Source organism: Myxocyprinus asiaticus, chromosome 6 (assembly GCF_019703515.2).
Source record: "Myxocyprinus asiaticus isolate MX2 ecotype Aquarium Trade chromosome 6, UBuf_Myxa_2, whole genome shotgun sequence".
Taxonomy (NCBI): domain Eukaryota; kingdom Metazoa; phylum Chordata; class Actinopteri; order Cypriniformes; family Catostomidae; genus Myxocyprinus; species Myxocyprinus asiaticus.
The window spans coordinates 7,317,534-7,334,474 of record NC_059349.1 but is presented as its reverse complement, the minus strand read 5'-3'; the positions used below and the strand labels follow the sequence as shown (position 1 = coordinate 7,334,474).

General features: G+C 39.2%; 1 protein-coding gene across 8 annotated transcripts in view; it reads right to left on the bottom strand.

The window, feature by feature from the left end:
• Window positions 1–16,941, bottom strand: part of LOC127442888 (gastrula zinc finger protein XlCGF26.1-like) — a 202,061-nt gene that overhangs the window by 69,490 nt on the left and 115,630 nt on the right. For 2 of the 8 annotated variants that reach the window (XM_051701202.1, XM_051701205.1), the window contains one exon: window positions 8,356–8,481. The exons of 4 other annotated variants lie outside the window; for them this stretch is intronic. In XM_051701202.1, the coding sequence (XP_051557162.1) occupies window positions 8,356–8,452 (97 nt within the window). In that variant the 5' untranslated portion in view covers window positions 8,453–8,481. Of the gene's footprint in view, window positions 1–8,355; window positions 8,482–12,426; window positions 12,518–15,646; window positions 15,771–16,941 lie in introns of those variants that run through there. 2 more of the 8 variants (XM_051701204.1, XM_051701206.1) reach the window with 2 other exon arrangements.

Genomic DNA, 16,941 nt, shown 5'->3' with positions numbered 1-16,941 from the left:
TCATTTGCCACTGACCACATGATATTGATGAAATGCCTAATGTTATCAGAAGAGCTGCGGCCCTGAATAAATCTCACCTGATCTATATGTATAAGAGTTGTCATAACTTTAATCGGTTAGCCAAAATTAATGACAATATTTTTACATCTAGCTGGATCAAGGAAATTGGATGGTAAATTTACACTCGCTTGGATCTTTGTCCTTTTTAAGAATCAGACTGATCTGGGCTTGTGTCATGGTTGGCAGAAGCTTTCCATTCTTTAATGATTCCGTATAAACTAACAAAAGTGGAGCCAGTTCTGTAGCATAAGATCTAAAAATTTCAGCGGCAAAGCCATCTGGCCATCAGTTCTCCCCAGCTCCTCCAAGGTTATCTCAGGTTATGTTGTCAGTTTAGGGAGTTCTAATGGTTCCACAAAGTTTCTAATATCTTCATCAGTAGAAGAAGATGGGGAACCACAGAGATCAAGATAGAATTCTTTAAAAGCATTATTAATATGAATAGCTTCCCAGCTTTGTCCACTGACTCGAAGTCCGACTGCCATGCCCTGAATAGCCAAAACTCCACCTTCTGCGACAAAATAATATTATATCTGTATTTCAATCGGGTCAATTCTCTGAGGCCATCAGATGACATTCTGCGCTTCAGCTCTGCCTCTGCACTTTTAATATTCCCTTCCAACTCCACAAGTTCTCGTGCTTTGGATTTTTTGGTGAATGCAGCATCCTGTATGATCCGACCCCTAAGAACTGCCTTAAGTGCCTCCCAAGCCATGCCCACAGAGGATACTGTGGGCAACATTTACACAGCATCACATAAACTTGATCAAATGAATCTCTGACTTGCAACATCCTCCTGTTTCACTCAACCATAACATCATTTTAAATGTCGCAAGCGTGAACTGCACGGCCGTTCAAAAGCACGCACACCAAAGCATATGTTTATACTCAAACAGATTAAAACATCAGTCATAGAGATGGTAGAAGTGTTTTAAAGTGGCAATTCAGAATATTTTGCCTTTAAAAAGTACTTTATGCAACCAGTATATTCTGCCCATCCTGTTTCATCACACTCATAGTAAAAACATTCAGTCAGTGAACCGTATAAATAATGCACAGCATAGAGGGTTCAGATTAGAGCCTGACCGATATGGGATTTTTGAGACCAATTTTAGAGAGGGAAAATTCACCGATTACCGATATGGTGGCCGATATATTTAATAGGATATATTTGAGCTGGAATGAAAACAGACCTTTTCTATGTGGATTTTTTACCGATTTTGCACCGATATGACTATGCAAAGGTACTCAGAAAGCTGCTTTCTTAAATATTTTTATCAAAGAATGTTTGACATTATTATTATACATTGTCAACAAATTCTAGAAATGAACACTGAGAAAATAAAGAATAAATAAAAATACAATAAATAGCTTAATAAACATCAGTACTGTTTAGTATCAGTCAAATGCTGACCATTAAAATAAAGAATAAAAATACAATAAATAGCTAAATAAATATCAGTACTGTTTAGTATCAGTCAAATGCTGACCATTTAAATAAAGAATATATAAAAATACAATAAATAGCTAAACATCAGTATTACAGTTTAGTATCAGTCAAATGCTGACCGTTTAAATAAAGAATATATAAAAATACAATAAATAGCTAAATAAATATCAGTACTGTTTAGTATCAGTCAAATGCTGACTGTTTAAATAAAGAATAAATAAAAATAAAATAAATAGCTAAATAAACATCAGTATTACTGTTTAGTATCAGTCATATGCTGACCATTAAAATAAAGAATAAATAAAAATAAAATAAATAGCTAAATAAACATCAGTACTGTTTAGTATCAGTCAAATGCTGACTATATTAATACTGCCAAGTCAATAGATAAACAGCAGCAGCAGTGTTACACAGTATTCTGTTATACAAGTTCAGGTGGAAAACCAGACTTTTAAATATTAGATTTTATAAATGCAATGACTGGAATTGTTCAGTTGAAGAGGGTACCAAACTGTGAATCCTGAACAAAACAGTTTGGTGAATACAAGTTTACTCATTAGCTTCCACTCAGCTAACAACAATGAATGTAGCTACGTGATTAGCTAGTTAGCTATAAGCTCGTTGTCACGGAGAGTACAAGACGGACATTGTTTATTTTACTTTCCAGCATTGTGTTTCACCAACTAGGTAACAACATAGCATGAAATCAACACTCAACAGACACAATCCACCACCGCACCATTGTCTGCTGAACTGCAAAAATATGCTCTGATGTTTACCTTTCAATCTGCTACATTACTGACTGCACTGAAAACTATAGCTGGCTAACAGCAAACAGACATGAGTGACATGGTTGTCAGGGACAGGGTTAATGTTATATTAGTTATATTGAAAAGGGAAAATGATGGGGTCATTGTTTATTAAGTTTCCAGTATGAATTTCACAAACTAGTTAACTTACTGAGACACCGCTCAACTCCGCCCTGTCTGCAGAGCCACCATCAGTTCAGAGTCAGCTCTGTAAAGAGTGGAGTCGGAACGCGCTCTGCTGGACAAACTACGCTATGACACCAATTCTAAAGCATTGTTTTCTGTATTGTATGTTCTGAAAAAAGTTTTCATATCTGCGCATATCAGTAAAATATACGCCGACATCGGTATATCGGTTAAAGCCGATAATATCGGCCGACCGATATATCAGTCAGGCACTAATTCAGATATCAGAAACAGCCAGAGACAGATAGTCTCTAACATTAATAAATGAATAGAATGCAACAGGCATACTGTTTTAGTCACAGACTAAAAGCTGTTTATTTGTATACAGCATAGAGTTATAAAGCAAAGAGCTATGCATTTCCTGAGATAATTTAATCTTCATAACGGAGCACATCTGACTTTTGAGCAGATAAAGGGAAGTTGGGACTGGGGTGGCTGCTTCCATGTCCCTAGTGCCTGAGGTATATAATCTCTGTCAGTGCGACTTACACAGAGATGTGTCTTATCTGTGTGTTTTTTTTTTTTACTTTGAACAACATGATTTTGACCAGGTGTGACTTATATTCTGGTGTGACTTTATTTCCGTAAAATACAGTATATCATAAATATTAAACTGCTAATAATTTTAGCTAGGGACCTTAATTCCGTGATACTGTGGTATTTTTCTTTAAGGTTATTGTAACATTTCATACCACTACACCCTCTACCTGGGAATAGCTGGAGGAAATGGCTGGGGAAAAGGAGGCATGGGCTGCTCTGCTCAGCCTACAAAAAGCTTGGCCTTTTGCTACAAAAAATGAAAAATGGATAGATGGTTGGCTTTGCTACTGTTCTTTCATTTGTTACATTCAAATTATATTTTTGCTAAGTTGAGCTAGTTACTTCAGCAGAACACAGTGACATCGGCAGGATGGGGGGGTGCTCTATTAATACATTTTCATGTAGCCATTAAGATATTGGAAAAAGAATCACCATTAGCTATATTTTTTCTCGCCAGATCTAACACAACTGAACTGTAATGCAACTGTAGTGTAGCTTGTAGTTTAACTTGCTACTTTTTCTGAAGTGTAGCTTTTAGCTTAGTTTAAAAAAAATTTCTGTTGAGTAGTTGGTAGCTTAGCTAGCTACATTTTATGAGTAGCTTGCCCAACACTGGTTACGGGAGGAATGTGTCACAACACACAGTGCATCGCACCCTGCTGCATATGGGGCTGCGTAGCCGCAGACCGGTCAGAGTGCCCATGATGACCACTGTCCTCCATCAAAAGCATGTACCATGGGCATGCGGGTATCAGAACTAGACATTAGAGCAGTGGAAGAAGGTTGTCTGGTCCGATGAGTCACATTTTCTTTTACATCACATGGATGGCTGTGTACGTGTGCGCTGTTTACCTGGGTAAGTGATGGCACCAGGATGCACTGTGGAAAGACAACAAGCCGGTGGAGGGGATGTGATGCTCTGGACAATGAAACCCTGGGTCCGGCCAAAAATGCTTTTCATTTTTTTTCTTTTTCACATCACTATCCACTCCATACCCCATAAGACAAAGAAAAAATATGATTTTTGAGAACTTTGTATTAAAAAGAAAAAAAAACTGAAATATCACATTGACATAAGTATTCTTACCCTTTACTATGACACTTGAAATTTAGCTCAGGTACATCCTATTTCTATGGATCATCTTTGAGATGTTTCTAGACTTTGATTGGAGTCCACCTGTAGCTAATTCAATTGATTGGACATTATTTGGAAAGGCACCCCTGTCTATATAAGGTCTCACAACTGAAAAAGCATATCAGAGCAAAAGACAGTCAAAGGAACTGCATGCAGAGCTCAGAGACAGGATTGTGTTGAGGCACAGATCTGGGGAAGGCTACAAAAAAATGTCGGCTGCATTGAAGGTTCCCAAGAGCACAGTGGCCTCCATAATTCTTAAATGGAAGAAGTTTGGAACAACCAGGACTCTTCCTAGAGCTGAGCAATTGGGGGAGAAGAGCCCTGGTAAGAGAGGTGACCAAGAACCCGGTGGTCACTCTGGTTGAGCTTCAGAGATCATGGATGGAGATGGGAGAAACTTGCATAAGTACAACCAAAAAAGTGCAAGACACACAAAAAAGCACCTAAAGGACTCTTAGATAAACAAGATTCTCTGATCTAATGAAATGAAATGAAAATTTAATTGTTTGGCCTTAATTACAAGAGTCATGTCTAGGGGAAACCAATCACCGCTCATCACCTGCGCAATACCATCCCAACAGTGAAGCATGGTGGTGGTAGCATCATGCTGTGGGGGTGATTTCAGCGGCAGGGACTGGGGGACTGGTTATGGTTGAATGAAAGCTGAATGCAGAAAAATACTGAGATATCCTTAATGAAAACCTGGTCCAGAGCACTCAGGACCTCAGACTAGGCTGAAGGTTCACCTTCCAACAGGACAATGACCCTAAGCACACAGCCAAGACAACGCAAGAGTGGCTTAGGGACAACTTTGTGAATGTCCTTGAGTGGCCCAGCCAGAGTCCGGACTTGAACCCAATCGAAGAACTCTGGAGAGACCTGAAAATGGCTGTCGACCGACGGTACCCATCCAACCTGACAGAGCTTGATAGGATCTGTAAAGAATGTCAGAATATCCCAAATCCAGGTGTGCAAAGCTTGTCGCATCATACCCAAAAAGACTTGAGGCTGTAATCACTGCCAAAGGTGCATCAACTAAGTACTGAGTTAAGGGTCTGAATGCTTCTGTCAATGTGATTTTATTTTTAATAAATTTGCTAAGTGATCAAAAATCTGTTTTTTGCTTTGTCATTATGGGATATGGAGTGTAGATTGATGTGAAAATAAAATAAAATAAAATAATTTTAAGCATTTTGACATAAGGCTGCAACATAAAAAAAATGTAAAAAAAATAAAGGGGTCTGAATACTTTCTGAATGCACTGTAACTAAACATTTTTGCAGACCAGGAACACCCCTTTATGACAATGGAATTCCTTGATGGCAGTGGCCTCTTTCAGCAGGATAATTCACCCTGTCACACTGCACACATTGTTTGGGAATGGTTTGAGGAACACGATGAAGAGTTCATCAAGGTGTTGCCCTGGCCTCCAAATTCCCCAGATCTCAATCCGATTGATCACCTGTGGGATGTGCTGGGCCAACAAGTCCGATCCACTGCAGGTCCACCTCGCAACTTACAGGACGTGAAGGATCTGCTTCTAATGTCTTGGTGCCAGATACATCAGGACATCTTCAGAAGTCTTGCAGAGATAATGCCTCAGCGGGTCGGCGCTGTTTTGGCAGCACGCAGAGGACCAACAGCATATTAGGCAGGTGGTCATAATGTTTTGGCTTATCAGTGTATATCGTGCGGTGGGAATAAAATGTCAGGTAGAGATTTTTCTGTATCGCGGAATGTAAATATTTGTGTGCGCGAATCTCCTCCTGCACGTGAGACTGATATCGAGAGACAAACACGGAGAAAGATGAACACAGAACATGGGACAACTCTAAATCAAGTCAAACCCAAGAAAAGAAATACATTTTTGGCATTTAAAGGTGCCATTTTCTCATGTTCATGGATGAAAACGCTCTCTGTACATGCGTCAAAGAGAGCGCGCCTCAGGTTCTAATCACTTTAATTCCGAGAGAAGAGCTTGTTAATAAAATGCTCTGTTCTCTGTGGTGTGAAATTGACCCTCCGCTTAAAGCCCCCCCTGCTCTTTATAGTGTTGCTGATGCCGTCAAGCTTGCCTAACCGCATCTGTACCTCCGCAAAAATGCAGAGAAGTGATTGCACTGGAGGGGTATGCTCCAAAATAAAAATACAATTAAATGCTGATGTTCAATCAGGGTTCGCAATTAACACCCGCCAAGCGCCAAATGCAGGTACATTTTCTATTTGGCTGGTGAATTTTGCGGTGTCATACACCACTCTGGCGGGCGCTTTTTTCTTTCTATATCAGTTTGTTTCAGGTTGTAAAATAATGTTCCAGTTTTGTCCTCAAGAGGGCTCTGCATGCCTGCAATCAGTAAGGTTGCAGGCGTTTACACAGAACGGCTCACATTAGCTAGTCCCGCTGCTCATTGAATGTCTCAGTTATAGTGACGGGAAGATCGGATCATTTTACTGACTTTAATCTTTGAGTCTCGTTCAGCAAAATGAACAAATATTTATTCAAGTCATTTCGTTAATTTCATTCATTTGAGCAGAATTAAATTAAAATGTTACATTTTCAATAGCCAAATCCCCCCCAACACGTCTACTTACGCAAACTTTGATTATAGTCCCAATAAGGAAAAACTGATAATGCAGCCAAGAACAAATTATGAGAAACAGAAAGATTAGTTCACCTCTGGAATCTACTTGTCCGAGTGCATAGCGTATACAGCCATCACGTGATCAAAGAACGAACGACTTGGACCAAAAGAGTTGAGAGGTGAACTAATCATTTCTGTTTCCTGTACAGCACCTATGCGGTTTTCACGTAACAAACGAAAGGAGGTTGCGCAATGCGCACGTGCGGCCAACACAAAATGAACGAATCACTCTCTGAGACTACTCGTTCTTCTGAGTCACATAAAAGATTCGTTCATGAACGACCCATCACTACTCAGTTAGCAGTAGGGATACCGTGGCCGTGTACTTGTATGTGTGGAACAGTTGTTGTGCTGAGTTCCTTGGCTCACACTCACGTGCTCTGTTTGTAGCAGATTACTGCGAGCATAGCGCTAATTCAGTTCATACGAACCACATATTTATTTAATTAAATAGCAGCCGTTTGCAGTTTAATAATCACTTTGAGTCACGTAACGACTGGCTTTTCTAGAGGTGAAAACTTCAATTAAAACAAACAGAAATGGAAAGGGCTTTCACTGTAATACTACTACTATTTCTAATAATAATAAATCAATAATAATTGTATAATATTTAATATTATGATGATCTGTAATGCAGCCATTTATTTTACAGAAATAACTCCAATGTTGTATTTTGGATTGTGCTGTGAATTTCTGAATAAAAGCACTTCATTTGAAAAAAATAAAAAAATATAATAATAAATAAATAATTATACAATACTATGTTGAGAATTAATTGTTCTCTTTTCATTTGATAAAATGTTAATTCATTCATTTACGTAGATACCATTTTGATGATAAATTGAATTAAAATGTTGAAATGGTTTTCAGAAAATGTTTTATTGATTGAGAAAGTTTTTTTTTTTCATTGCAATGGACATGACAGGTGCAGCATTAGGCAACTTTGGGCAATGTTTTAAATAAAAAAAAGAAACTTGAATTATTTTTCCAGAAGTTTTTGAATCACTATTCATCAAAATAGATGTAAATGTAGGCTATATGCCTACAGTATCCTCATGTACGTCTTTATAAACCAAAACTTTTAAGAATATCGAGATATAATTTTTTGCTTATCGCCCACCACTATGACATGGATATTTGATAAATACAAATTTGTTTAAAAAAATATTGTGATATATATACCATTACCGAGAAAAAAAATTACTTATACCATGGTATAGAATTTTGGTCATATCGCCGACCACTTGGTTCACACAAGGATACTTAAGTGCTTAAAGTGCTTGAATTTAGCTGTTAAAAATATATCTTTGTATTTTTGAATTTATCTTTTATGAAGTACTGGAATAAATGGAAAATTGTCTTTTGTTGAAAAGTGCTAAACAGTGCTAGACATTAAAACAGAACATTTCTTCTGTGTAATGTGTGTGCAAAGATGAGATCCAATCACTCCACATTCATTGAAAAATTTGTCTTTTAATATACCTTGATTTTACAGTCAGTCCTCAAATAAAATCAAGAATGGGCACAAACCTCTTTGTTCCTCAGTATCTTCATTCTTCAGTCTGAATGGTTCTGAAATACTGACATCTTCACTCTCCTCTTTAAACTCCTCTTTAATAAACTCCATCTTCAGTAGCACATCAAGCAGATTTCATCCTAAGGATCAGAGAGAGGGTGGAAAATTATGACGATGATTACTTGATTCACCCAAGAATAGAACAGTTCTGTGGTGAAGGAGCTTTGATTAAATTGGTTTCAAAAGATTGTCACGTTGCCTATTTACAAGGTTTTCAGTGCTAACAGGTTGCAAGTGGTAGATGACATGACACACAATACTATTCCTATGGCCTAAAGGATTGGGTATTTTGTGTTTTTCTGTGTTCGGGATCGGATCGCGCCCGATTGACCACATTTCCACATAACCACATATTTTTTAAGTATACTCTTCTGACTGCGAGCGAATACAAACGTGTATGACATATGCGCACTACAACTGTTTTGTAATATTCTTTTAGTACATTTAATGGCAGGCGCAGGAGGCGACGATGCGCACAGTCAAGGACTGTCCACGTGGAGTGTCAAAATCTGCATCACGCAGGCCTGTCGTGATTATTAATTAATCGTCTGATTGCAGTTATTTGATCTAACAGCGATTATTTGAGATAACCGCAATTATTGTACTTTTAAATTCCAATCACATTTTCGTGTCCAAATAAAGGAATGAATAGTGCATTTGAGTGTCTCATTCAAGTAAACTCCAGCTTCTGAAGAGCAAGCGGAGATTAATTTCTGAACCGGACTGTGATGCACGCGCCGTCTGCGGAGGTTCACGCCAAACTCCCACTAAAATATAAACAAGGATTTTAGTGAATGCAAAGTGCTCCGGTTTTATTTTAATTTAACGATCCTGTAATTGCAAATATTATTTGTTGTTATGGGTTCATACATGCAGTGTTCATGACAAGCAGTGACACAAAGGAGCCCTGTGTCACACCCAAGATGATAGAATGAAGAAACACAGAATCTCAAAGGTCTTTCTTCATGTGAAATAAGGGCTCGTGGGTTTAATCTGAGAGCCTTAAAGTAATGAGTGAAAGTGAAGAATTTTGGATAGAAATATTTTACTATTGCATACTTTAATCAGCCAGATTCACGTTCTACAACATCAGGAAAACCTCATTTTCTGTCTGAAAATGCTGCACAACTCCTGGTCCAAGCTCTGGTCATTTCAAGACTGGACTACTGTTAAATGCTTTGTTGGCTGGCCTCCCAGCTAACACAATTAAGCCTCTGCAGATGGTCAAGAATGCAGCAGCACGTCTGGTCTTCAATCAGCCAAAAAGGGCTCATGTCACCCCACTCTTAATTTCACTTCACTGGCTACCTGTAGCTGCCCGCACCAAATTCAAGGCACTGAATCTGGCCATCAGGACAACTAATGGAACAGCTCCTTCTAACTTCAATTCACTTCTCCAAGTCTATGCTCCAACTCGTTCTCTGCGGTCTGTGAATGAGCATCGCCTAGTGGTCCCATCACAAAGAGGCTCAAAGTCTATTTCACAATCGTTCACTTTCTCTGTTCCACTGTGGTGGAATGAGCTTCCAACCTTCACACAATCTGCTGATACCATCTCAACATTCAAGAACCAGCTGAAAACACATCTGTTCCGCGAGCACTTAACCAATCCACACTAATTTCACTTACTACTGAACTTAACTTGCACTTACTGTACACACACACACACACACACCCACATATATATATATATATATACTTCACGATCTCTTTCTTCTGCACTAGCACCTATACTACTCCAGCCACCTTGAGAGCTTGGCAGTACAACACCGTAGATGTTGTTGAATTTGTATGACAAATTGCTTGCTTTGTTCCTCATTTGTAAGTCACTTTGGATATAAGCATCTGCTAAATGACTAAATGTATAATATAATATAATAATAGCTATTTAGATTGGCTGGGTTCCAACAACAATGGGTTAAATGCAAAATGGACTAAGACTAAAGTTGACCAAAAAGAGAGACAGATATTTCAAGTATTTTGAAATCCTTTTAAGTTTTAAAGCCTTAAAGGGATAGTTTACCCAATAATTAAAATTCTCTCATCATTTACTCACCCTCATGCAATCCCAGATGTATATGACTTCCTTTCTTCAGAAAACACATTTAAAGAAAAACAGAAAAATGTCTCAGCTCAGTCGGTCCTTATAATGCATGTGGATAGTAACACGATTTTTGATGCTCCAAAAAGCACAGACAATCAGCATTAACGCCATCCACACGAATCCAGTAGTTAAATGAATGTCGTATAAAACGATATGATCGCTTTTGGTGCAAAAAAAAATATTTAAGTTTTTAACTATAAATCATCACGCCGGTAAACAGCAGTGCTCGCGTTCACGAGAGGCCACGCGGTCTTTCCAGCGATGGCATGGCAACGTTCCATTTGTTGCAGCAGACGCTCTCTACCTCTGTCTTTGCCTACATGTGCATCATCACGTCTCCTGAGCTCTCTGTCTCTGAGACTTATTAGTCCAGCCTCCTCCATCTCCCTGTGCTCCTGGTCAGAGTAGTAGGGTTCAAATAAATATGGCTGTGCAAAAATGTGTATCTCCTCTTCTCCTCTAAAATCAAAATCTTCTGACATCTTTGTTTAAATTTGCTTCAATTTGTTTATGGCATTCGGTCTGTACAGCATTCCTCCTACTCAGTTGTAAACAGTACTGCTCTTCCAGGTGTGTCACGCATGCGTCACTTCTCATGTGAACATGCCAACGGCAATACGTCACAAGAGAGACCATGTGACCTCAGCCCTCTCATGAACACGTATACCGCTGTTAACGGAAGTGATTACTTATAGTTAAAAAGTACTTAAATATTTATCTTTTTTTTTTTTACCAAAAGTGATCGTATCACTTTATAAGACATTCATTTAACCACTGGAGTCGTATGGTGACGTTAATGCTGATTGTCTGTGCTTTTTGGAGCATCAAAAATCGTGTTACCATCCACATCCATTATAAGGTCCTTCTGGGTTATTTTTCTATTTTTCTTTAAATGTGTTCCACTGAAAAAAGTAAGTCAAATACATCCGAGATGGCATGAGGGCAAGTAAATGATGAGAGAAATTTCATTTTTGGATGAACTAACCCTTTAAAATAATGTAAAAGTTAAAAATATGTCAATTTCAACGACATTCCCGATTCTACAGTTAATTCTGTTTTTGTGACTGGATTCCGTGATTCTGTCTGTGTTTTCCGCAACGAGAAAATCATAGGACCCTACTAGAAGGTTAAAATGTCCCTTTTAAAATTAACAGCACTCACTAAGAGAAAATGTATTTAGTATGTAAGCAAAATTAACCAAAACATACCCTTATGAATCAATATACCGAATCGAAATTATAATCGAATTGAATGTTTGTGAATCAGAATCATATGGGAAAATCTGTATTATTATTGAGCCCTAGAGTAGAGGTGGTTAAAACAGAAGTCGAAAAGGTTGCGACTGTTACCACGGTTCCCTGAAAGGAGGGAATGAAATGCTGCATCGCTGATGCTATGGGGTTATCTCTGAAACTCTTTAAAACTTTACCAATTTTAACTGGCAGATAGCGTGAAAAGATGGATATACAGTTGAAGTCAAAAGTTTACTTACACCTTAGCCAAATACATTTAAACTCATTTTTTCACAATTCCTGACATTTAATCATAGAAAACATTCCCTCTCTTAGGTCAGTTAGGATCACTACTTTAATTTAAGACTATGAAATGTCAGAATAATAGTAGAGAGAATGATTTCAGCTTTTATTTCTTTCATCACATTCCCAGTGGGTCAGAAGTTTACATACAATTTGTTAGAATTTGGTAGCATTGCCTTTAAATTGTTTAAATTGGGTCAAACGTTTTGGGTAGCCTTCCACAAGCTTCTCACAATAAGTTGCTGGAATTTTGGCCCATTCCTCCAGACAGAACTGGTGTAACTGAGTCAGGTGTGTAGGCCTCCTTGCTCGCACACTCTTTTCAGTTCTGACCACAAATTTTCTATCGGATTTAGGTCAGGGCTTTGTGATGACCACTCCAATACCTTGACTTTGTTGTCCTTAAGCCATTTTGCCACAACTCTGGAGGTATGCTTGGGGTCATTGTCCATTTGAAAGACCCATTTGCGACCGAGCTTTAACTTCCGATCTGATGTCTTGAGATGTTGCTTCAATATATCCACATAATTTTCCTTCCTCATGATGCCATCTATTTTGTGAAGTGCACCAGTCCCTCCTGCAGCAAAGCACCCCCATACTTCAAGGTTGGGATTGTGTTCTTTGGTTTGCAAGCCTCACACTTTTTCCTACAAACATAATGATGGTCATTATGGCCAAACAGTTCAATTTGTTTCCTCAGACCAGAGGACATTTCTCCAAAAAGTAAGATCTTTGTCCCCATGTGGCTAATTGTCTAAAGGCTTGACATCATTTTCTGGAATTTTCCAAGCTGCTTAAAGGCACAGTTGATTTAGTGTATGTAAACTTCTGACCCACTGGAATTGTGATATAGTCAATTAAAATTGAAACAATTGTTGGAAAAATTACTCATGTCATGCACAAAGTAGACTTGCCTAAACTATAGTTTGCTAATATTGAATCTGTGGAGTGGTTAAAAAATGAGTTTTAATGACTTCAACCTAAGTGTATGTAAACTTTTGACTTCAACTTTACAAAACCAGAATCACTAAATAATAATAATAATAATGTGATTAGTAATTATTATTTTTTTAAAACACTATACACATTCTGCAACAATGATCTCAGGGTTTATATTGATACCCTTTCAAGTTTGAGAATACAGACCCTGCAGATTTTATAGAGTTGTAAAATCTGTAAAACTTTTGAAGCTTTTCAAATTTATGTAAATGCTGATAGCGTAATGTGTTTCATCAGAAAGTGCGTAGAGGATGTTGTTCCAACAAAAACAATACAGATCTACTCGAACCAGAAACCATGGGTTAATAGCAATGTTTGCGTGGCACTTAATGCGCAGACCTCCACTTTTAATTCCGGGAATGCGGAGGAGCATAAACAAGCCAGTTATGCCCTCCGCAAAACTATCAAAGCAGCAAAATGCCAGTACAGGGACAAGATTGTAGGACAGTTTAACACCACCAACTCTAGAAGCATGTGGCCGGGAATTTATATCATCACGGACTACAAAGGGAATAAAAACTCCGCCGTGAACACCGCTGCCTCTCTCCCGGATGAGCTAAATACTTTTTATGCTCGTTTTGAGGGAAATAACACAGCCATCGCAGAGAGAGCTCTCGCGGCCGAAGCTACAGAGGTTAGTTCACTCTCTGTCTCTGTAGCGGATGTAACCTGATCCTTCCGACGGGTGAATATCCGTAAAGCTGCGGGTCCAGATGGCATTCCGGGCCGTGTCATCAGAGCGTACGCAAACCAACTAGCTGGTGATTTTACGGACATTTTCAACCTTTCCCTCTCCTTGTCTGTAGTCCCCACATGCTTTAAAACGTCCACCATTGTGCCTGTACCAAAGCAATCCAAAATCACTTGCTTAAATGACTGGCGTCCTGTTGCTCTGACCACCATCATCAGCAAATGCTTTGAGAGACTAATCAGAGATTACATCTGCTCTGTGCTGCCTCCCTCACTGGACCCTTTGCAGTTGCATACTGCAACAACCGCTCCACTGATGATGCCATTGCATCTACAATACACACTGCTCTCTCCCACCTGGAAAAAAAGAACACTTGTGTGAGAATGTTGTTTGTAGACTACAGCTCAGCATTCAACACCATAGTGCCCTCCAAGCTTGATGAGAAACTCCGGGCTCTGGGCTTAAACAGCTCGCTGTGCAGCTGGATTCTGGACTTCCTGTCAAGCAGACGCCAGGTGGTTAGAATAGGCAGCAACATCTCCTTATCACTGACCCTCAACACTGGAGCCCCACAGGGCTGTGTTCTCAGCCCACTCCTGTATTCCCTGTACACACATGACTGTGTGGCTACACATAGCTCCAATGCCATCATTAAGTTTGCTGATGATACGACGGTGGTAGGTCTGATCGCTGACAATGATGAAACAGCCTACAGAGAGGAGGTGCACACTCTGACACGCTGGTGTCAGGAGCACAACCTCTCCCTCAACGTCAGTAAGACAAAGGAGCTTGTGGTGGACTTCAGGAGAAAAGACAGAGAACACAGTCCCATCACCATCAATGGAGCACCGGTGGAAAGAGTCAACAGCTTCAAGTTCCTCGATGTCCACATCACTGAGGAACTCACATGGTCCGTCCACACTGAGGCCGTTGTGAAGATGGCTCATCAGTGCCTCTTCTTCCTGAGACGGCTGAGGAAGTTTGGAATGAACTGCCACATCCTCACAAGGTTGTACACCAGCACTGTAGAGAGCATCCTGACTGGCTGCATCACCGCCTGGTACGGCAACAGCACCGCCCTCAACCGCAAAGCCCTGCAAAGGGTGGCGCGAACTGCCAGACACATCATCGGAGGTGAGCTTCCCTCCCTCCAGGACATATATACCAGGCGGTGTGTGAAAAAAGCTCGGAGGATCATCAGAGACTCCAGCCACCCGAGCCACGGGCTGTTCTCACTGCTACCACCAGGCAGGCAGTATCGCAGCATCAGGACCCGCACCAGCCGACTTCATGACAGCTTCTTCCCCCAAGCAATCAGACTTCTGAACTCTTGATCTCTCACGATCTAATACATCAGCACTGCACTTTATTAATCTTATTATCTCATTGTATATTATTATTGTGTTGTGTAATTATGTGTATATTAGATATGTAAATGTTGTTGTGTAAATCTGAAGTTTATTGTAAATTGGTATATGTCTCATCACTGTCATGACTGCTATGTTGTTCGGAACTGCACCCAAGACTTTCACCCACTATTGCACTTGTGTATATAGTTGTGTGACAATAAAAGTGATTTTATTTTATTTGATTCTTTTTATTTTATCTTTAAATTCTTTTTGTATAATTTTTTATATTTTGTACTTTCTAATATGTTGTATTGTATAAACAAAATTGTTTGCCTTTGTCTTTTCTATATATTGTTATCATTACAAGTGCAATTAAAAGTAAAAAAAAAAAAAAAAAAAAAAAAAAAGAAGAAGAAGAAGAAAAAGAAATGCAACCAAAAAAACGTTTCACAGTTTAAACAGAATTATCTTCATAACGCAGTCTGTCGTCCACAGCAGAGTATTAGTTTGCACAAACAAGCAATTCTGATACACGGGACACAAGAAAATAAGCGATAACACACTCACCAATTTCATTATTTTCAGCTATGTGTCTTAGTTTGTTTGTTCTGATATCTGAGCGGAATCAGTTTCTTGTAGATAAACACAAAACTCTCCCCACTGCACAACATGCAGCAGACTGATTCTTCTTCTTCTTAGTTAATGTTCATTCACTTCTCAGGAGAATTACCGCCTCCTACTGTACAAACTTACAGTCTCTCTCTCTCTCTCTCTCTGGGTTGTCCTGTTGTGGAAACTGTTTTTGATATATTTATTTATTATTATTTAAAAAATAAATAAATAAAATAAAAAATCATTATAGAGTAAACTCCATAAAGCACAAGTTCTGAAAACGGAAGAGACATTAAAGGGTTAGTTCACCCAAAAATGAAATTTCACTGATCACCCTCATTCCATCTAAGATTTGTATGGCCTTTTTTCTTATGCTGATCAAAAACAAAGATTTTTAAAAGAATATTTCAGCTCTGTTGGTCCATACAATGCAAGTGAATAGAGGTCAGAACTTTGAAGCTCTAAAACACACATAAAGGCAGCATAAAAATAATCCATATGACTCCAGTGAGCTTTTTCTTTTACTGAAGAACTGACAAGATGTCAAGCTGATCTGGACATTTTCATCTCAACTGCAGCTGCATTTCATCACAAATGCTGACTGTAATCCATGATTCTGTCACCAAGTGTTTTTTTCCTGTGTTTTTCTCATGCACTTAATGACTAATTAAATCAGAAAGCGGAGGCAGAACAGTCTGTTTTTATTGAAGGTAATTTCCTTACTCGCTGAAATCTGTTTATGGACATACGCGTTCTACGGCAAGCCTTGAGGGGATAAATACACAATCACACACTTTCACATGGTAAGGTTTCTCCATGAATCACATACTAAATCACTTTTTTACAATTGTCTATTCTCATGCGGTACTCCTGTTGTTATTTCGGCGAGCTCCATGTGACAGGGAATCAGAGAGAGAGAGAGAGTTGTGCTGAGTTGGTATGCGTGTCATCCCCTCTGCCATTTTGTATCACCAAGTGTGTCACCTCTGACTGAAGAAAGCGAGATCACAGCAAAACAGTCTGCATGTGTGACACCCTCGGCCTAAATTGCGGTGTTTTGAGTCTACAAGTGTGATGCCAGCTAAAGCCGGGTTCACATATCCTCCGTGAGAAGGGAGCGAGCAGCATGTTTTCGTTTCACCACCCATATTAACAGATTACACCCTTCACATTGCAAGCGTGGGTCGCAAGGTGAAGCGTCCCAGACGCGGCAGTGAGGGAATTGTTTCTGCACCGAGCCTATTTTTGCA